General features: G+C 36.8%; 1 protein-coding gene across 7 annotated transcripts in view; it reads right to left on the bottom strand.

The window, feature by feature from the left end:
• The window catches only part of LOC128868419 (dystroglycan 1), a 66,182-nt gene that overhangs the window by 8,914 nt on the left and 35,042 nt on the right, over nt 1–22,226 (bottom strand). For all 7 annotated transcript variants that reach the window (XM_054110488.1, XM_054110489.1, XM_054110492.1 and 4 more), the window contains 6 exons: nt 13,711–14,240; nt 1,587–1,790; nt 1,358–1,483; nt 1,062–1,204; nt 886–981; nt 78–144 (listed from right to left, as the gene is read on the bottom strand). In XM_054110488.1, the coding sequence (XP_053966463.1) occupies nt 78–144; nt 886–981; nt 1,062–1,204; nt 1,358–1,483; nt 1,587–1,790; nt 13,711–13,959 (885 nt within the window). In that variant the 5' untranslated portion in view covers nt 13,960–14,240. The remainder of the gene's footprint in view (nt 1–77; nt 145–885; nt 982–1,061; nt 1,205–1,357; nt 1,484–1,586; nt 1,791–13,710; nt 14,241–22,226) is intronic.

The raw sequence follows: 22,226 nt of genomic DNA, 5'->3' as shown, positions 1-22,226 counted from the left end.
ATTTAACTCTAAATTCTTTTTTGACATTTCGTAAAATAATAAATTTGGGTTGCTAAATCTGCTAAGAGGACACTCACCTGTCCCACGCCATGATGGTGACGATGCGCATGTGTGGTGACAGCTGGTACTTCCGTTACGTTTTCCCTGCAAAAGTATAAATACAATTTTTAATTTAGTTGCAATAATACAAAATATGAAAATGAGTAGAGAGTATTTCAAGTTCGAGTTTCCTTCTGGCAGTGTCTTCCTTTGATAGCCGTCACAGTTCAATGGCGTTCGTTTTGACAAGTGTTAAGAAAGGTATGCTTTTTGTGAAATAAATAATGAGTCATCATAAGTTCACCAACTAAGTTTCATTCAAACTATGTGTTTGATATACATTAAAAAGATCTCGAACCTGAAGAACCGAGATTTGTATAAATATGAACATGTAAGTGCGGGTTTACCTACACATGGATATGAAAAAATTGTATGAATGGGTATGGCTGGAAAAAAATTAGTTTATTTTAATAAAGTTCTCGATCTTTATTTAGAGAGGAATTGTAATGCCTAAGATGTTTCCAGCTACAAAATCTGACTTTAAATATAAATTTTGGACAGCTTGTTTTAGAGCGAAATATAGCAATTTCGGAGGTTGTCTGCCAAGAGGCAATTTCTGTAGCACAAAAACACCCCACAGTGCTAGTGTATTTAGAAATAAGGATGTTACTCAAGGGGTTTAGCCCTTCTCTGTTTTACACGGCTGTATGTGCGCTTCGGCCTAACCGTCGTTGATATTGGAGCACTTTTAACAGCTTAAGTTCAAGTCAATAAACGGATGTTCTGTTTAGTCGCTTACATATCACTTTATCATTAACAGAAATTACTGTTAGATTTTATACATACACAACGTCCTCGTCGTCATCATCGTATCCATAGTCATAATCATCATCGACCTCGTCTGCACCCGAACCCTCGGTTTGGCGCCGATTGCGTTGCACTCTATGCGATAAAAATATATAGGTAAAGTTTGCATGAAATCTAAAATACAATTTATTACAATATATCAATTCAATATTTACCTCGTTTTGTAGTGCTTGCGCCAAATAACCCACCAGCCGAACTTTTCACCAGTTATATTATCAATAGAACCATCTTTCATTTGAGCACCTATTTGTTTGTTTATAGGTTCACTCATTGTGAAATATGTAGACCCACAGCCAAGCTAAATACAAAATTCAAAATATTCGAATACCTGTAACATTTGCTGGATGCGGCTCATAATTTAAGGGTATTAACCCTGTATAATTATGTCAATTACTATGATTGTCAAAGTAACTTCTTCTTTTTTAGCGATATTTGAATATGAGCAACTTACCACAAAGCTAACTCTTCCCAAAGGACGATTATAATTATTATGGCACTTATTATGACCTCTTCGTATTGATTCATTCTGCATTTCACTGAGTTCACGTTTTGTTACAGATTCCATAACGATAAATTCCTGTGGGATGGAGAATATCAAATCAGCATATTTTTAATTATTAATTGCATTTTATGTACTTTAAGGTGTATGTGCACAAATATGTGTGTATGTTCATAGATACCTTCGGTATGGCAAAGAACTTGGATAATTTTTCAAGTACTTTATCCTTTTTATTGTCACTCAAATCAGTCCAATCGTAATTTTTCAGCACTAAAGAGAGCACAACTTCACTGTTTGCCGAGCGGCAGCTCGACACTTCCACCGAATATGGGTCATAGCTGTAATGAGTGTGAGCAGGGTCATCTCGCGGTTCAAGCAGCGGAACCTAAATTAGAATTTTACAAATAATTGAGCATTATTGGTTATAGATTATTGGCTACAGATTATGAAAGTTGAATATACTCGTATAGTGCGTACATCCGCATATGAAAAACATTCCAAAAGTACACCACGGTATTAGAGGATTTCGGCACCATACAAAATTTTTTGTCCTTCTACAAACAGCCGAACTGGTTTTTTATTGGTTACTTGTTACATGATTTTCAAAAACAATATGTCATTACTCATTTTTACATATTTGGGTCAGTTACCCAGAGTTGTACCCCCCTAAGATATCATTTTTGTTTCATCAATCTCAAGTACTTTAAAAATCATAAAAAGTTTGCTTGTAACCTGTTTTGCTGAATTCATAAACAAAAAGTTATAACACTTCAATCATTTACCACCTCATGCGGAACAATTTTTCTATATTTTATTTAAGGACCCATTTAGTACACTACACTTCGAAATTATCAATGCATTTTTAAATTACAAGGAGTTTATAATAAAATAAGTATTTGTTGACCGACAAAAAATTTGTTTTATCACCACTTGCGAAAAATTGGGGTTAACACTTACTCACTTTTTATTGTTGATATCATTAACAACAGAAGAAAGAATAGCGCTGTCAACTGTTAAAATATGCGTTACACACTTACATATGTATATGTAAACTATACTAAACAGAAGCCAACTATACCAAGTGATAAGCAAGGACGCGCATTTGTGAGTTAAGCGTGGCGAAATTACTAAACTAAATAGTGACGCAAGTCACGGTAACTAAAATGTTCGCGGCTTTCCAACTGTGCCAAAAATGAGAAATGGGCACTTCTTATCGACGAAAGCACGTGCCGACTCGCTCACAACTATTAGTGTTTTGGGAATAGCAAACAATTTCTTCAAAATTTACGTAATGGCATTATAAGCAAACAATATAATAATAACAAAACCAGAAATACTTATAAATTCGTTTTTGAAAATTGTTACTCCACGAGTTTACTCGGCAAACAAGAAGGTCCGTTATTTTAAATTTACTCCAATACGTCAGGCTTTTGAAAATCACATAACAAATAATCAAGTAATAATAAGAGAACCCATTTTGGCGGGTTTTACAATCAAAAAATAGTTTAAGGTGCCGAAATCCTCTCAACATATGCTTTTTTGTATGTTATACATATATACAGCACTGTGCGAAACTCGTTCAACTGGAATGCATATTAAAAAAAAACACCCTGTCTAACAGAAGCGTGAACGCCAAAATGAGCTCCGCTTATAAAAAATGATCTGCAGCAAAATATTAGGAGAAGTCGAAGATGTTCATAAATAAATGAGTGAAACGGATGCAACTTCCCCGGACGAGGCCCAAAACAATCTCTTCGTTGTGTGAAGCTGAAGCAGTTTTAAGGAAAAAGTGATGTTAATGTACCCAAAGACACAACTCGAGGATGTTTACGTGGAGAAGACCTCAAGTTCCGGACCACATCGTAAATACCGCTACTCTCATTATTACACATTGAAAAAAATACTTGCATGGGCTAGAGCGAATTCAGAACGAAATTGGACTACCGTAATATTCACGGATGAATCTTCCTTTTGGATGAATAGTTGCATACGTCGGTCCTGGTGTTCTGATAATCAACGAACTGATAAACCTCCAGTCAAGCTTCGTAGTTGGGGCTGCTTCCCCAATTCGTTGTTGAATAGAAGAAGCATTATTACCGACAGCTGCGAAGATGTTTGGAAGAACTAGCCAACCTTGGATTTTACAGGAGTACAACGATCCCTAATATTGAAACCGAAGGTGTATAGAGTGGAAACAAGGAAATAGGGTCGAAATGTTGGATTGGCCTTCACAGTCACCTGATGTCAACCCTATTGTAAAGTACACAAGTTCTGTGTGATTTTTTTAACAATAAAAATTAAAAAAGAATCATTCTTAGCATTGCAAAAGCAAATAAATTTCTGCGAAATTAAAATACATAACTTTATATTACCCACGTGGCAAACGAAAATACCGATAACCGATACATAAATCCATTTATTTCTTCACCGGTCTTAGCAAACGATCTAAACTTACCAATTAATAGACGGAGAGCTGGCTACATAGATAGTGCCCGCATCAGGTACATGGCTAGGTACGTGACTAAAAATGTTGATTTGTAGCGCACTTTTTAACGTCGTCTGCCGCGGCCTTAGCCCTCACTTTTTTGTCTGCCATTTTGTAAATGACTTTTGGAATGTTTAAACTTTAAAATACAATAATTGGAATTCATGTACCTTATGATTTTTATTTTTAATTAATTTTTGCAATCTTCAGCGCAGTCTGCCGTCGAGTTAGCCCCTCGCAAAATGTCTGCCAATTTTTTTACACTTTCTCAAATATATAACCAAACTTTTCCCGTACATAGAATCCCTGTACCTTATGAATTTTTTCCCACCCAAAATTCACCCCTTTCACTGCGTATCCCCCCTTTGCGCCCCAGTTTTGCAATGGCAGACATTCATTTTTATATTCGTCTACCCTAATACTATTATTTTCAATATAAATTAGCCATGTACCTGATGCGGGAACTTTCATGTAGCCAGCTCTTAGACTATAATGTAAGTAGCCAGAAGTAAATTTGAAGAATACAGTGTTTCAAAAGTATCTATTTTCTTCGGAATATCGTAAAAATCTGTAAGCGAACTATACTTTGTACACTCCATTGTAAGCCTCCATTCTGGTTTTAAGATTAAAAAGTACAAAGCCCGTAAAATGAATATGGGTCTGTTGTTGAGAGGAAAAGTAGTGAGGAGCGTATTTGATAATTTTGAGATCGGTTGGAATAACTCATTTCCGCTGCAGGCCTGGCTTTTAGCGGCATAGGCGACGTGTCGTGGTGAGGATTCTATATTATATGTATTTTTATTAAATCAAGAGGATTGTAAAACGTGTCAAATACAATAACATTTTGGAGACAATAATGCTGCCATATTCCGAAGAAGAAATTATTCTGCCACAGGTCCTTCAATAGGAAAATAAACCGAAACACATTGTCAGAGACAGAGTCAATTTTATTCAGTTAGTTCACTTTTCTAAGCTTGGAAACTTTAAAGGGGAAATATTCCAAGGACAATAATTAAAAACTTGATAAGCTCTATGAATAACAGGAGTGGAAAAGTAATTCGTGAGAAAAAATATTAAAACAACATCCGTCTGAGGAATATCTGTTGTTAATTGCTTATGTTTTGCACACATTAATGCAAACATTACTTCAATATAAAGCAATTTTGGTAGAAGTATTTTAAGTACAACAAAATTGTTTGTTATTTTTATGTTCACAAGTAATATACAATATTATTATTTTTTAATACTCTAAGTGTAGCTGTTTTTTATAATTCTTTCTCTTTAAATAAATTAAATTATTTTGTAACACAAATACATTCATAAAAGGTTGAATAACAGTTCGCTGATAGAATGGAAGGAGAATCAATAACTCAGACGAAGATGGAGTGAAGAATTTACGCACAGACGTATAAGATAATTTATTGTTAAAGTGCCAAAATTGTGCGGAAATACATGTCCAAAGTTAATGTATGAGTAATTTTATATCTAATTCGGATTTTTGAATTAAATACTTGTGCATAACCATAAGTGGACTCCATGTGCTCAAGCCATTGGCAGAGCACCCTCTTTAGATCAATGACGACCAAATCATAGCCGCGGTGGAAGCTTTTTAAAACTTATACACCGATTAATATGCACACAGCACAGATTCTCTATTTTACCGAAACTCACAGGCTTGATTGTACGCTGCCACTGAGCAGCAAATAAAATTGTTGAAGGCTTCAGGAAGATCTTTCTATAAGTATTAGGTTCACTGCAAACGAGTGTTGATAACGAATTGAAGAACTTTAATAAAACTAACATATTTGCTTCAACTTCAGAATAATCCGATCGGCTGCAATATCCTTGAGCAAAGTTCAGTGTAACAAACTGCAGTGTCACAAATTCTATTCCATGCTTGTGCCATGGTACTTCAAAAACTCGATTACCCATGGTCGATGATGAGATAAAAAATAGCAGAGTACAATATCTAAAAAATTGCAGACCCACCCATTCCTACTGGCAAGCTTAAGATTAGTTACAAGCGATTCAGTAAATAAAAGCATGTTCTTAAAACAAAATATTTTTGCAGTCACATACTAATTGTTGTGAAGTTTCATTTTCAATGGCGAAGATTATAAAAACGAAGCATCGAAATAAAATGTCAGATCAACGTGTGCCTTATCCTTCATGTACCTTCATGTATGAATCCACATCAAGTTTTTTGACTGGAAAATAGATTTTATTATTTCTAAAATTTTTATATATTTATCTCTATTTTGAAAATACTTGATATTTTATTTCTTTCCAAAGTTTACACAAAATATTTTTCCTTATCACGTATAATGTTTTCCAGTGATGAGATCTTCATTTTTTTAATATAAACGCAAAATGTCAATGCATTACTTTCGTCACTGCTTTAGACGCATACTAAAAATTTCTCGTTTTTCATTTCTTTCTAAAAACTAACTAGTGAACCGAGTCCTCAATTTTAAGCTACTGACGTATCTAGAAATCTAATATACAACAAGCAAGGAAATGCGCACATTTTAATAAAATTTTATGCGGACAAACTCAAACAGATTTATAGCTTATGACATAAGACGGACGGACGAAAATTTTGTCCAACATATAAAAAGTGAGCGATGGTTTCGTTCGACCTCAATAATATTTATGTCGGATCTAAATGAGATGGAGAGCAATACATTTACCACTTGATGATCGGATCTAATTCCGGATTTGACTCACTCCAGATATTAAAATAAATATTTACTTGGGCCATACAAATTTTATACCTGCGTATTACGTATTACATATATACAAGAAAGTAAGAAGTATTACGGAGCACATTTCTTTAATTCATTTCTCTCTTTTATGAAATCTTCACATAACATTACTTGGTGCAATATAAAATCCAAGAAATGGATATAATTCTTGGTTGGCTAGTTCAAGTGGTGATTCACTAACAATCCAATTATTCCATTTCTTTCTGATTCACAACTTTCTTATATGCTAAACATACTGTGAATGCATACAAACACAAATACGTTCAAATCGATTGCTACTGTTATGAATGCGGATGAAATCGTTCACTTTCCTACCCACCGCATATCTTTCACTCAAAGCTATTGCGCCTATAATTTCCCCCTCACCGCAACATAAATCTACCTCTGTTATGTAATGGAACTAGTAAATCGAAATGAAAGGACAGTTTGATTCTAAGAATTCCTATGATCTCCATCAACATATAATTCGAATTCAAATGCTTATAGTTTCCCGTCCGTCTTGCTTTCTCCACAACAATAAACAAAGCAACAAAACAAGAGCGGTCCTTGTAAGTTTATGGATGAAATCTCGAAACTCCTTGTTATCCGTTCGATTATATGTCGCCTGCTCACGAGTGGGAAATCCAAAAACAATTTTATTTTTGCAGAAGATGGAAACCCCAAGAATATAGTGTGCCCTAAGGCGTTAAAATAAATTGCTTTGCCTTAAAGTCAGAGTAGCGCATGCCGGCTTTTGCATGTATGTATGTAAATAAATACCAGCATCTATATATTAATACGGAGAGCAAAATTGTGTCGTACCGTTTTTTAGTATTTATAGTCAGAGAAAAAAGTTGAAACATATACCAATGGATAGCATATGTGGAGACGGTTTGCACAATGTATTAAAATAGATACATAAGTGAATAGGTGAAGGTAAAATTAATCACACTACTTTACCTGTATTATGATATATCATGTTATAATATGTATCATGATATTATATTTATATATGTATCATGATATAAAAGTTGATGAAACAACTGGAAACTTATATATTGTGAATCAATACTATTATAAATTTGATTCAGAAATTATGATGGTCGTGGATTAATTAATGATTGTTTTTTATTATGGTTTTTCAAAAAAAATAATTTTTTCTTTCCGTAATACATGAAATTAAATGTTTCCAATTCATGAATAAAAAAAAATTATGATTTTTGAAATACACAAATATAGGATCGCTTAATACAGGTAAAATGGGATATTTTTTACATGGCCCACCCCTACATCTATTCACATATGTCATGTAAAAAGTTTCAACATAAGCTATCCATTTATATGTATTAGCTGCACTTGCTAGTTGTCCCGACAAAAAAAAAAAATTTATAATATATATGTTTCAACTTTTTTCTATGACTATAAATACTAAAAAAAGGTATGACTAAATTTTGCCCTCCGTATTTATATAACGTCGAATTACATCGAAATTTCGACGTACGGGCGGTTCCAGTTTGTATTAATATAGCCACATTTTAAATAGTCGAACCACTATCAAATATAGTAATGGAAACATTAAATGATTCAATTCTAGCGAATGATTTAGGCTATAAGTCCACTTACGTACATAACAACATGCATATATTTGTATGTAAATCAGAATCTGCATAACTCAAAAACATGATTCAAATTAGAAGGTGTACAACGGTGAATGACGGCACTCATCGGCAAATTATGAAAGCAACCACTTTTGTTGTTTTCCCTAAGAACGGATATACGATATGTGGATTTGCGAAATGATCGAAGGTATGTACAATATGTAAATGTATGTATGTGTGTATGAAATATGCAATAGCAGAGTCAAGTCACGTCTACAGTGGTTGAAGTCAAAAAACATAAACCGAATTAAGCAAAGGTAATAATATCGTAGAGCAGGAAATGGCGTGGACCTAAGGCTGACATCTTAAATGAGTCAAGCACTGCTGAACTTAGCAATGTGAAGAACTCGTAATCTGTGTAATTTCAAAACTGGCGCGGTACATACATATGTATTAATGTATGGTATACATACACATAGATGCGCATAGACGTGTGTATGCCTAAATGATTTTTTTAATTCAGCTCACATTAGCCATTGACTCAGCGTTGTACGGATGCAGCATCTAGAAACATCAAATGTCGGTCTAACTATTTACACTTGCCAGGAGTTTGTTTTTGGCTGCGAGAGGCATTCTAGTAAATTCATGTTAATACATATGTATATATATACGAGCATGTAGATGCGTATGTATGTGTGTTTATATCCTACTGTCTACAATGCGCACCTGCAGGTAAGAGCTCCACCAAAGACTACATCTGTTCACAAGCGCATCACAATGTTGACCTTTACCTTTCCAAAAAGCCGCATCCAAGAGTACGGCCAGATATTTTATATGTATAGATGTAAGTGTTTATGTGCATACATTAACATTTAAATTTTCGGAATAGATTTTTTTATTGAAATTAATTAAGCAAAAGTTTTACTCGTACTATATATTTTCAACAATACTTATTTTACCGGCTCGGTATGCGGGTACAAATTTTCAATGTTCAACACAATGGCAAATATCGAGCCTTGGACGCAAATTTTTGATTTTTGCTTTTTTATGAAAATCGATCATTTATTATCACACGCATTATTTTTCAAAATTGCATAGCTGTATGATGTACCGTTATGAGTTTCGAGCAAGAGCAATTTGCAAAGTGACTAAATTACAATTACGTTGGACACCTTTTTAAAACCTTCGGATGGGCAACCGGATCTGGCCTCTTTCCGTCCTATTCGAGGATACTTTTTAAACGGTTATATCCATAAATCGAAAGAAAATTTAATTTTAGGAAACTTTGTGGAAGCTCAAGTCGTTATCTATAATAGGAATATGTTAAATTCACGTCCAAAGTCGAAAAAATCTGGCCAGACCCGGATGACGGAGGGATATATTAGTTTTTTTATTACTGGTCATTCTGCTGTGGAAATAAGTGATTCACAAACTGTTTTCCTCGGAATGTAGGGGATCCGTATCTGTAAAAACAGCTCAAGAAATTGAGAAGAGACATGTGGTGGAAAAGAGGTAGCAAAAAGACTGGTTGCTATCGTACATAATAAGGAAGAGCGTAAGAAGGCGTAGATGACAGTTTTATGGTCGATCTTTATCTCCTGGGCGATGCTACGACTACTAACATGCTGGTCAACTTCGATTATTTCTGCGATTTTATCGATATTTTCTTTAACATGAAAAATGCCTGAACGGAATCGACGAAACCAAAATTGCACGTAATTAGCTGTTACATCATCGGCACCATAAACAGAGAAAAATGTCACTTTGACAACGAGCATAAACTTTAAATTGTTTGATTGATACTTAACGAGATATCGATCACTACAGCCATGGGTTTCTTCTTCCCCAAACTAATTTTGGGGTATGTGGTAGATTCGACTTTCAAAAAGTTGTACGAAAAAAGTGTATATTTGTGTGAAAACCATTTAATCCATTCTTAAAACCTTATTTTCGACTCATAAAGTGAGTATATGACTCATTTGAGTGCAGACGTAAGCGTCAAAACTTACCGTTGTCTTGCAGATATAAAATTGGAGTTGTATGGCATAGGTTGGACCAAACAATAGTTAAGTATATGTTAAATTTCATGGCAATACTGAGCGGAAAGCAAAGAAAATTAAAAAACACTTTCCCTGTAAAATTCTGTTTCTGTTTACGTTTTTTTTTCGCGCACAGGGCTCGAAATTCTCTTTCTCAAAGAGTAAAGCAATCGATGAACGGTAAAATGGATGAAAGCACATTCATTGCGTCAAGCAATTCGTGCGTATATTTTTATGTATGTATGATTACGCGTTCCATATGTATTTAACTGCATATGGGTGCATTTGGGCATTTGCTTACATAGCAAATATTTGTATGTATGTATGTACGTACATTTATATATGCACACTATGCATAACGAACCGATGGAAGAGCAAAAAATGCATCAATGTGATGGAAAAAGCTTTTACTTTTAACAAAACTGTGAAAGGCTGGTTTTATTGTTATTTTTTCTTATTTTCAGCAAGTTCTCGGTCTCCATATTTGATTATGTTGCAATACATCACCATGTATGTATAAGTATGATCCGAAATATAAACAAAACAGAAGTTAACAAAGAGGTAAACATAAAATTGTTTCCCGGCTTGCGGGCTTGCCATCAAAATACATGGGTCATTTTACCTATAATTGAAAACTGTGCTTGAAATGTCGAAATTTTGTATAGCAACAAAACAAACATCCTGAGCTATACGAAAACTGCGGGGACGAAGGGAAAATGTAATTCCAAAAAAACAATGGATTAAATTTAGATTAGGAATACATTGTTAAACATTCTACTTTGAGTTTCCCAAGATGGCCTTAATACCTAAATTTAGATTACTATATATGGGTGAGTGAGTATAAATAAATGCAGAAATGTCTCTGTGCTCGAATCGTTTTCTAAAAATTATTGGATGTAGATATTACACACAAACCTGAAAAACAATAAATTTACTCATTAGGTATAGTTTCAATAAAACGAAAATTGACATTAGGGAGATATAATTTAGTAAAATTCGCTCGAGAACCATATATGTAACTATTACGAAATTATGGTGGATTTGGATATTTTCGGCTATTAGAACACAACAGTCACCAGTTATTTCCTTATTTTTCTTTTGCGGTTCTAGCTTACGACTAGCATACATTTGAGAGCCTTATTGTGAATCTTTTCAGAGATATCAATTTAATATACTTTCGTATTAATTAATACTTAAACTCAGACCCTGCACAGCAAGGGTTTGCGTTTGGTTGTCCTGGTGCAGCTTGTACTTCAGTTTATTGGCGTTTTGGAGGTGAACAAATCCAAATTTCATCGTGTTCCTTGACAATTCGTTTTTAGGAATGTCCAAGCACTACTTCTTGGCTATTGAAAAAGCGCAGATGGTATTATATTATCTGTTGGAAAGATGTGTTGCAATCGTCGTAACCAAATTGGTTGGTGCGTGACTACCATTCGGAAGTTCGAGTCTCGGTGCATGAAACATCAAGTGATAGAAACACGCCACAAATAGGAGGAGCTCGGCCCAACTCCCAAAACGGGTGTAAGCGCCAATTATATATACATATAGTATATATAAAGCTGGATTGGGCTTTCTCCAGCCTTTCTGCGTTCATCTTGATAATAAAGCATCGTTCGTGTATCGTCGGGAAAAAAACGTTATCCCAATAATCCGCGGAAAAGTTAAGCCGTTTTTCAATATTAACTGCAGACTGCAATGGCTTCTTTATAGTTATTTGGGACAAATATTTGTGCATTTTTAAAACTCTACGGACTACCTTGAAAAATCAGTAATTCCGCAATCATTTTTAATATTCGATGTCAACTGCCTCGGGTTCGTTTGTAGATCATCGCTGATCTGTTTCAAAATTGTTTAATGGTAGCATTTAGTGACCTTTGTTGGTCTGCCTCCGGAGTGCTTAAATTCGAGCTTATTTCCTTTTTCTGTGCGTAATAATATTATAAATAGTTCTAAGCTTCATTAAAAAAATGTCCGCTATTTCTTTAGCCGCTTTCTTTCTGTAGTAAGGGAATGAAACTAACTAAGGCAGTACGGAAAAAGCTAAAACATATAAGATGTGCATTTTACATATTGAATATATCCAACAAGGCATGGCAGTGATGCACGTGCTGATTTGCCTTGGAAATTGAAGTATCGTTAGTTAGCTTCGGTTATACTCCGAGTTGAATTTACATGTTTACATCACACAAAGAATCAATTGACAACGCAATATTTACCGACTGCTGTTTTTTTACTATTGTATTTCGACTTTTGTAATTTGTGTGCGAAGTTTTAGTTCATAAAATATAAGTCTAGAAATGAATTTGTGTAAACAATTAATTGATAAACTATATGTACACTTTTATTGTTTTAATATTTTACAGAAGTTAGTAAAAATGATGTATATAAAATATCAGAAAAGTAGCTGGGGTTTGGAATAATTCTGTATGTACACACTATTCCACACAGGCAAATGTTTATTCATTCGGAGGTATACCTACTAACGCTATGATTAATGGCGCATCGTCCGTCTCAGTGGTCTTCTGAGAATCGTGGAGGTAATGATATACATATAACACGTCTACTGTTCTACTTGTTTTTATACCTGTCTGAAGAAAAGCTGCCCTGCAAGAAAAATTTGGAAAGTCTCCAAACAAGAACAACCAAATGGATGCAAAGTATGCCCATTAAAAACTAATAGCACTAAAAGCAAGCTGATATCATCCCGTAGTTAGCAAATCTAGAAGCAGTCTAATATTCTGCAGGCCAGAGGAAGTATGCAAACACACGCATGCCTTTTTATCACCAACTCTAAAAGCCACAAAAGAAGTCAAGTATGATAAGATTACATAGTAGTGGAGATAAGAAATGAAAGAAGTCCAACTATGCTCATAAAATTCTAAACAAAAGCTGCATAAAAATATTAATAAAAACGAAAAACCCAAAAGGTTTTCAGGTACATGAGAAATTCCTAGGCGTAGTGATTACATACGTTTGTGGTATACCTGTATGAAGGTTCGTTAACAGCTGCAATCTTTCCTTGTGCCGCAAACACGGAAGCAGATTCTTAGAATTGGAGTGTAATGCACTTTTATTTGTTTTATATTTTGATTGCTGCATCAAACAATTCACCCAATAAACAAACAAACAAAAAACAATTATAACGCTATTAGCCACCATCTACTCGTCTCTGTCCTTGCCACTCAAGCAATTGCCCTAATCGGAATAAAAACGTACATTCGACTACACGTGTAAATACTCGTATATAAAAAGAATGGTACATAGCTGCATCACATATGTATGTAGATGTGCTTGCATGTACACACAGTTAAAAGAACAAATGATTTGATTCATACCCGATCTCATGCAAATGCGCTTATGTGTATGTGCATGGACGTGTGCGTATGTACTATATTTAGGAGTATGAAAATGAAAAACATTTGGTCTCGACTCATACCTGCGAGTCGTTAAAGTTGAAATCACGCTCGGCCTGTATATATCCCAAGCAGCCGATACCGAACAGCACCAACAGAAACGTCGTCGATTTTCTTGATAACGCCAAGTCAAATTTTGGCAGCAGACTCATATTCAGACTTTTACTATTGCTGCTTACTGAGTGGTATTGTCGATGTTGGTGTTGGTGTTGGTGCTGGTGCTGGTGCTGGTGCTGCTCTTTCGAAACTGAGAACTTGGCCACGTCTGGCATTTGCTGGACGCTCCCGTATGCGCCAGTGTGTGCAAAACTTATATGATGCTCTTCTACTATTGCATGTGTGCGTTTCGAAAGGTCTACCGGAGTCGTTTAGGTCGCTCAACTCATGCAATATGTAAGCCAATATTAATTATGCCAAAAATACCTAGTAGTGAAAAATTTAATTTTTTTCTGCACTTTAAGTTTCCTCCAGAATTAGATGTAGGCATCGAAATTCATTTAAAATAACTCGTTATTGCTATAGCTGTGCTCATGTGCTGGTTTACTCATTTTATCTGAAAATACATAGAAAAATAACAATAATGTAATACTAAGTATATTCAGCTCTATGTACTACTAAGGTGAAATATGGAACTCCAAATAAATATATGGTCAAATCTAAAAGCATGTAAATATCTGCATAACTGTGCTTACTCTAAGGCATGATATTACATACATACATACATATGTACATACTATACAAATACACCCACCCTAAAGCATACAAATCAGAAATATAAAACAAAATATCTGGGTGATGGTTAAAACTGCCTTAGAGCAATTCAGTTCAGTGTTTGCACAACTATTTTGCTGTGATTTTGCCTAGATAAAACCATTTTTATTCTGCTAATTACGCCATTGGTTATTAACTGTATTGTGTCCTAAACAAGCGTCGCATAAGAGCGAATAAGTCAAACATATTATTCGGATGTCTACCGTAGTCAGGCGTGCTGCTACGTGGCGTGGAGGCCTCCGCAGAGATGGCAAACGTCCGAGGACACTTCTGCCATGAAAAAACTGTTTATATACAACCTCAAGGTGCATAAGACCTGTCAAGGCTGCTCATGGGATAGCCTATTAGTCATTATTGAATTGAGCGCGCAACTTCAAAATTTCATTATTTTCAAATGTATAAATTAGATTGGCACAAATAATAATATATTTTCCTGAGAAAGGCCGAATCGAAGTTCGGCCTCAGCCATGCTGAGTCACAAACGGTAAGTTCGGTTTCGGCAAAACAAAACCTAACTTTTTTTTAAATCTTGTTTGCTTAGAAATTGTATAAACTTAAGGTTTTGTAACATTATTCGAATACTGGTATCAAAAGCTCATTTTAGTAACATAAATATATACAGTCTGTCTAATACAAGCATGACCGGCAAAACTTAAGAGTTCCGTTATATATAGAATAATTTAAATGCTACTAAATGCTTATAAAAACTGTACAACGGCATATCAAAGTTAAACACGTTGACGGATTTCCCGGACGAGGCCCAAAACAAACAAATGCAACTCTCTGAAGCTGAAGCAGTTTTAAGAAAAAGTCACGTTAATGTTTCCACAGACGCAATTCGAGGATATTTACGTGTTTACCGCTACTCTCCTTATTACAAATGGAAAAAAGACTTGCATTGGCTAAGGTAAATTCAGAACGAAATTGGACTACCGTAATATTCCCAGATGAATTTTTTTGGGCGATTAGTTGCATACGTAGGTCCTGTTGTTCTGCTGATAATCGACAAATTCAATAAAGGTTTTGACTGTTTATTTGTGGTTACCGCCAATTTGAATGCAGTTTTGATGAATAAAATTCGGCTGATTTGAAGCCGATTACCTCCACAACTTGTGCAGAAATGAACACAAAGTATGAGTCAAAGATGTGCAGCCATTATAGCTAAACTTGATTTATTGATTATATTGCGTATAATAAATATTATAGGCCCATACAAATAGTTTCTAAGTTATGGCAGATTGTAATAAAAATATTTAAAGTCATTGTTTGTTTATTCCTTGACCCCTTGAAAGTGTTCCGTTCTGTCCAGTTCGGTTCGGCCTTAAGAAGGGATGTTCCCTCGTTCTCTAATATTCTCATGTCTTAGTACATTTATTATTTCTTATCACCGTTAGCTGATACTGTTTGGATGAATTGCAAGCATACATATTTTTGCGAGTCTTGGAAATATTAGCAACATGGAAAAATTGTCCATAGAAATCCAACATTAAAACGTGTCTAAAAGCAAATATTTTTTCTGAGAAGGAACTCGAAAATCGCTTAAGGCTACGCCGATGCCACATGTCTACCATATCACACTTGCTTGTGATTATGAATGAAGCTATTCCTCATTGAATTCCTCATGAAGATTTCCTCACATGCATTTATTTGCCTATTTAGACTACTTACAGCAGACACAGTCAACATGTTAAACGCTCTACCACTCGCTCCGCTGTGCGCCCCGCTGGACGCTGTGCACTTCGGCCTTAGCCAAAGATATGGACGACAGTTATAGCTCTACAACACTTTGCATAAAGATGCTTATGTTTAGTTTCAAAGTTAGGAAATACAAGTTTTTAAGTTAAAAATTATGCCAAGAACCTGTACTGACGATAAACTTACACACATATTGCTAAACAGTTTTGCAATTAATTAACGATTTTCTGCCAACCAAATTTGAGGTGTGACTTCCGATCTTCATTAAAGCAATCGGAGCTAATGCGAAAGTACAACGAAAATATATTGAGTACTCTAAAAAGTTCGATAACACAATATATTTAAAAAAAAGTTGTATCGTATTATTTGGTGAATTTATTTGTATTTAAGTGCAAATGAAAATTTTGGGCATTTCCGTCACATTCTAAGTTTTTTCTGTAGAAAAAGAAAGACACGGCTTAAGCTATTAATAAAGGTCTAGTCTCCATATGATGCGATGGACGGGGCAAGGTAAGAAAACCATAGGACCTTGCGACGTCTACTACAGCTGCCATGTAAAGGAGCGCAAATTCGGTGTCGGATTTGTTGTGGGAGAGAGACTTCGTCGCCAAGTACTGTCGTTCACTCCGGTGGACGAGCGTCTCGCAATAATCCGCATCAAAGCGCGATTTTTTAACATCTCGCTAATTTGCGCCCACGCCCCGACGGAAGAGAAGGACGATGCGACCAAAGATTCCTTCTATGAGCGCTTGGAACGTTCCTATGAGCGCTGCCCCCGCCACGACACAAAAATCGTGCTTGGCGACTTCAACGCCAGGGTGGGCAAGGAGGGAATTTTTGGTCCCACAGTCGGAAAATTCAGCCTGCACAACGAAACATCCGGTAACGGACAGAGGCTGATTGACTTCGCCGGGGCCCGAAACATGGTAGTCTGCAGCACCAGATTCCAGCATAAAAAGATACACCAAGCTACCTGGCTGTCACCTGATCGAAAAACGCGAAACCAGATCGATCATGTTGTGATAGGTGGAAGACACGCTTCTAGTGTATTTGATGTACGTACGATCCGAGGACCCAACATCGACTCGGATCATTACCTTGTTGCAGCCAAGCTGCGCACCCGCCTCTGTGCAGCAAAAAACGTACATCTACCTACGCAAAGAATGTTCGACATCGAAAAGCTGCAATCACAACAGACAGCCAGAAGATTCGCCACTCGACTCTCACTCCTGCTCTCGGAGAGCACTGCCCAACAAACCGGCATGCGCGAGCAATGGAGCAACATTTCTCGTTCACTACGTACCGCCGCCGAAGAAGAAATCGGATTCCGGCGAGCCCGAAAAAACAATTGGTACGACGAGGAATGTCATGCTGCCGCAGAAAGAAAGGATGCCGCCTATAGAGCCACGCTGCGATCGGGCGCAACGCGAGCCATGTGGGATCGCTACAGAGAGCTGAAAAAGGAAGAGAGACGTATTATCCGACAGAAGAAACGAGAGGCCGAAATACGTGAGTGCGAGGAGCTTGAGATGCTGGCCAACAGGAACAACGCCCGAAAATTTTACCAGAAAGTTCGGCGGCTCACAGAAGGTTTCAAGACCGGGGCGTTTTCCTGTAAGAACAAAGACGGCGATCTGGTGACTGACGTACAGAGCAATCTTAAATTATGGAGGGAACACTTCTCGAACCTGTTAAACGGTGACAGCTGCGCATGTCATAGAGAATGTGAAGATCCCGATACCCCAATCGTTGACGACGGAATTGTCGTTCCGTTACCCGACCATGACGAGGTGAGAATAGCAATATCACGGCTAAAAAACAACAAAGCCGCGGGCGCCGACGGACTGCCGGCTGAGCTATTCAAACATGGCGGCGAGGAGCTGGTAAGGTGCATGCATCAGCTCCTATGCAAAATATGGTCGGATGAAAGCATGCCTGCCGATTGGAATTTAAGTGTGCTCTGCCCAATCCATAAGAAGGGCGATCCTGCAATTCGTGCCAATTACCGCGGGATTAGTCTTCTAAATATCGCATATAAGGTTCTAGCAAGCGTATTGTGTGAAAGGCTGAAGCCCACCGTCAACCAACTGATTGGACCTTATCAGTGTGGCTTCAGACCTGGAAAGTCCACCATCGACCAAATATTCTCAATACGCCAAATCCTGGAAAAGACCCATGAAAGGAGAATCGACACACACCATCTTTTCGTCGTCTTCAAAGCTGCATTCGACAGTACGGAAAGGAGTTACCTGTATGCCGCGATGTCTGAATTTGGTATCCCCGCAAAACTAATACGGCTATGTAAGATGATGTTGCTCAACACCAGCAGCGCCGTCAGAATTGGGAAGGACCTCTCCGAGCCGTTTGATACCAAACAAGGTTTCAGACAGGGTGACTCGCTGTCGTGTGACTTCTTTAACCTGATGTTGGAGAGCATCGTACGAGCCGCAGAACTTAATCGCTCAGGCACAATTTTTTATAAGAGCGTACAATTGCTGGCGTATGCCGATGATATTGACATCATCGGCCTTAACAACCGCGCTGTTAGTTCTGCTTTCTCCAAACTGGATAAAGAGGCAAAGCGAATGGGTTTGGTGGTGAACGAGGACAAAACGAAGTACCTCCTGTCTTCAAACAAACAGTCGGCGCACTCGCGTATCGGCACCCACGTCACTGTTGACAGTTATAATTTTGAGGTTGTAAAAGACTTCGTGTATTTAGGAACCAGCATTAACACCGATAACAATGTCAGCCTTGACATCCAACGTAGAATCTCTCTTGCCAACAAGTGCTACTTTGGACTAAGTAGGCAATTGAGCAGTAAAGTCCTCTCTCGACGAACAAAACTAACACTTTACAAGACTCTCATCATGCCCGTCCTAACGTATGGCGCAGAAGCTTGGACGATGACAACATCCGATGAAGCGACGCTTGGAGTGTTCGAGAGAAAGATTCTGCGTAAGATTTTTGGAACTTTGCACGTTGGCAACGGCGAATATCGTAGACGATGGAACGATGAGCTGTATGAGCTTTACGACGACATAGACATAGCGCAGCGAATAAAGATCCAGCGGCTTCGTTGGCTGGGTCATGTCGTCCGAATGGATACAAACGCTCCGGCTTTGAAAGTATTCGATGCGGTACCAGCTGGTGGTAGCAGAGGAAGAGGAAGGCCTCCTCTGCGTTGGAAAGATCAGGTGGAGAAGGACTTGGCTTCACTTGGTGTGTCCAATTGGCGCCGGTTAGCACGAGAAAGAAACGACTGGCGCGCTTTGTTAAGCTCGGCCAAAATCGCGTAAGCGGTTATCGCGCCAATTAAGAAGAAGAAGAAGTCTCCATATGACCTAGCAGAGTGAAAAAGTTACTGGGATAAAGGAGACAACTGAGGGGAGCGGCACAAGCCAATGTGGCATCGATCGTCATCGTTTATATCATCTAACGGTAGGGCCATCGACAAGTTGGGTCCAGGGGAAGAGAAGAGAGGGGTGTTAGGTGAGTGGATTTAAGATGGGATGGGGTGGGCTTTTGAATAGGTGGCTGGTGTCACAAGGGGTATCTTCATATGGCGGGGTCGATACTGGATAGGTAGGAGTTGGACCCCATAAACTATCCAGAACGTAATTGAGCAAAAGCTGAAAGAGCATTCAAAAAATATCGAATAACGAAAACAAATGCCCATATCACTCTCACAAATAATTATGCATGCCAAACTGACAACCCCTCGTATATTATTTAAATGGAGAGAATATATGTCACCAAATGGATAGAAAGACAACAAACAATATCACCTTGTGTATGATTCATAGAAACATACTCTATCAACACACATACATATGTACATAATTAATTCGTCGTCTGCACATTTTTTTACCCAAAGCCAACAGATGGTTTACATGGCCACATTTTGGAGTAGTATTCAGTTTTGCTTATTAAATTCGTTTATAGTCTAGCAAACATTTTAATTTATTTGCACTACCAGTTGTCTTTGAATGTCAACATTTCATGGTTTCGTTACAAGTGAGTAAAAAATGGAAAAACGCACCCGAATGGTTGAAGCAACCGGCGATTAGAAATAATAAAATAGTCACTTCAATTATTGTATTGGAATAAGGCAAAAAAAATTCTTGGTACCACTGTCATTTAACCAAGCCGGTAGCTGACATCACAGCGTAGCTTACCAATGACAAACGGCTTCACTCCTCTGCTCTCCTCTGCCCTCTCCCACCACTGCGCTATTTGCCAACGGAAATGATTTTCTGCATACATTTGAGAATCCGGTGATTAACACTCAACACAAATAAACCACCCAAATATATGCACTCATTTACAACAATAAAAGCCGATATGCTGCCATATACTAGGTTAGAACTGACTTAAATTAATCACTTTGTTATATCAATTGAATAAACATGTGGAAATAGGTACAGTGAATGTATGTATTTCCGCAATAGCCAGCACGCAGTGACGCAACTGCAAAAACACCACTCAAACATTGGTCACCCCACATTTTTGCCACATTTCCCTATTTTGCATACAATAATTGTAAGCACCATTCATTAAAATTGTTAAATATTAAAAAAAACATAATTGGTGTGGAAAATTATGTTCGAATAAAATGATGAGCTTATACATCTTACAAAATATATGAAGGGCGTACATACGTACTCGTACACTCATACAAAGGTACGTACATATTAGTTTGTTTGCTTTGCTCTTTCCAACTGATTAAGCTTAAAATTAAGCCCAGAGGCGCCGAGGGCTCATACATTAATGACTTTGACACAATTTCAATTAGTACTTGATTAACATCGCCTATCGGCTTGCGATGTGGCGTTCTCAAATCAAAACTTGCGCTTTGATTTCGCAGCATTTCAATGAGCCAATGAAGTTTAGTTTACTCCCTCGATTACATAATGAGGCCGATTCATGTACATTTTAAAATTTATGGGAGATGCCCTTTCACTTAGGAAATTATATATGTACTTGTTTTATGTAAGTAAATTCTGTACACATCTATGTGCATAACCCATCCGAGGCTCAATGTAATGAATCGATTTCTATTATAATCATTTTACATATAATGTATTATGTACATATGTATGTATGTATGTACAAATGTTTTAGGCTATCATACTCTCATATCTTTACATCACTGATAGGCGGTATTATGCAATTCCACAATTAAAACCAGCAAGCAATCATACTTACATATACATATTTATGTACCTAAGGGACTGCCAATTTGTCCGCTTATGAGAAATATTACAATATATATATTATAATATAAAAAGAGTTCATAAAAATGTTTAATAGATGTATGCTTAAACAGTTTTATTTCCAAAACAAGAATATTAATACATACCATACATACATATAAGACAAAGAAAGGATTTTCATCAACATTTTTTGAACAATTAAAAAACAAAATTTATTATGCAAGATGTTCAGATTGATTTAAAAAAAAGTCAGAAATTTTAGTTTGGCGAATTTTTCCTTTAATTTTAATATCTTCAAGATCAGTACGCAGTTCAACACCTTAAAGCCGTTGTGGTTTAGAGAAAAAACTTTTAGTTTTCTTATAGCTAAATAAGCCCCTTTATAGGAAGTTAAATTGTCGTCAATCTTATTTTCTATTTCATCTTCAAACGAGATTATTAACGATTCTTGGGAAACAGTTACCACTCCAGTATTGAAATTTTTCAAATCTTCATTATTAATGACTATTTCATTATCTAAATTAAGATAGTATTGCATGTCAACTCGAATTTCGCTCTGAACTCGATTAATAACGGTGGAGAACTGAGCAAGTGCTTATAGCGGAAGCTCATCCTCTGCGGTCCAACCGCTATCGTTATTGGACATATCTGTTTTCCCAACCCCCGCTTTAAGGAAACAATTTTGTATTGTCTGTGGACTCACTTGCTCCGACGTGCTGGGAGAAAAATAATTTTAACATTTTTCAATTTAGGTCGCGAGGATGGGAAGCCGCATTATCTAGAAATAGAATGACACTCCGCTCTTGAAGTTGCATTTTTCTATCGAATTGCACACGAAAATCTGTCATCACATCAAA

This window comes from Anastrepha ludens, chromosome 6 (assembly GCF_028408465.1).
Source record: "Anastrepha ludens isolate Willacy chromosome 6, idAnaLude1.1, whole genome shotgun sequence".
Lineage (NCBI taxonomy): Eukaryota > Metazoa > Arthropoda > Insecta > Diptera > Tephritidae > Anastrepha > Anastrepha ludens.
The sequence above is the reverse complement of the archived record's forward strand: the minus strand, read 5'-3'. Positions and strand labels throughout refer to the sequence as shown.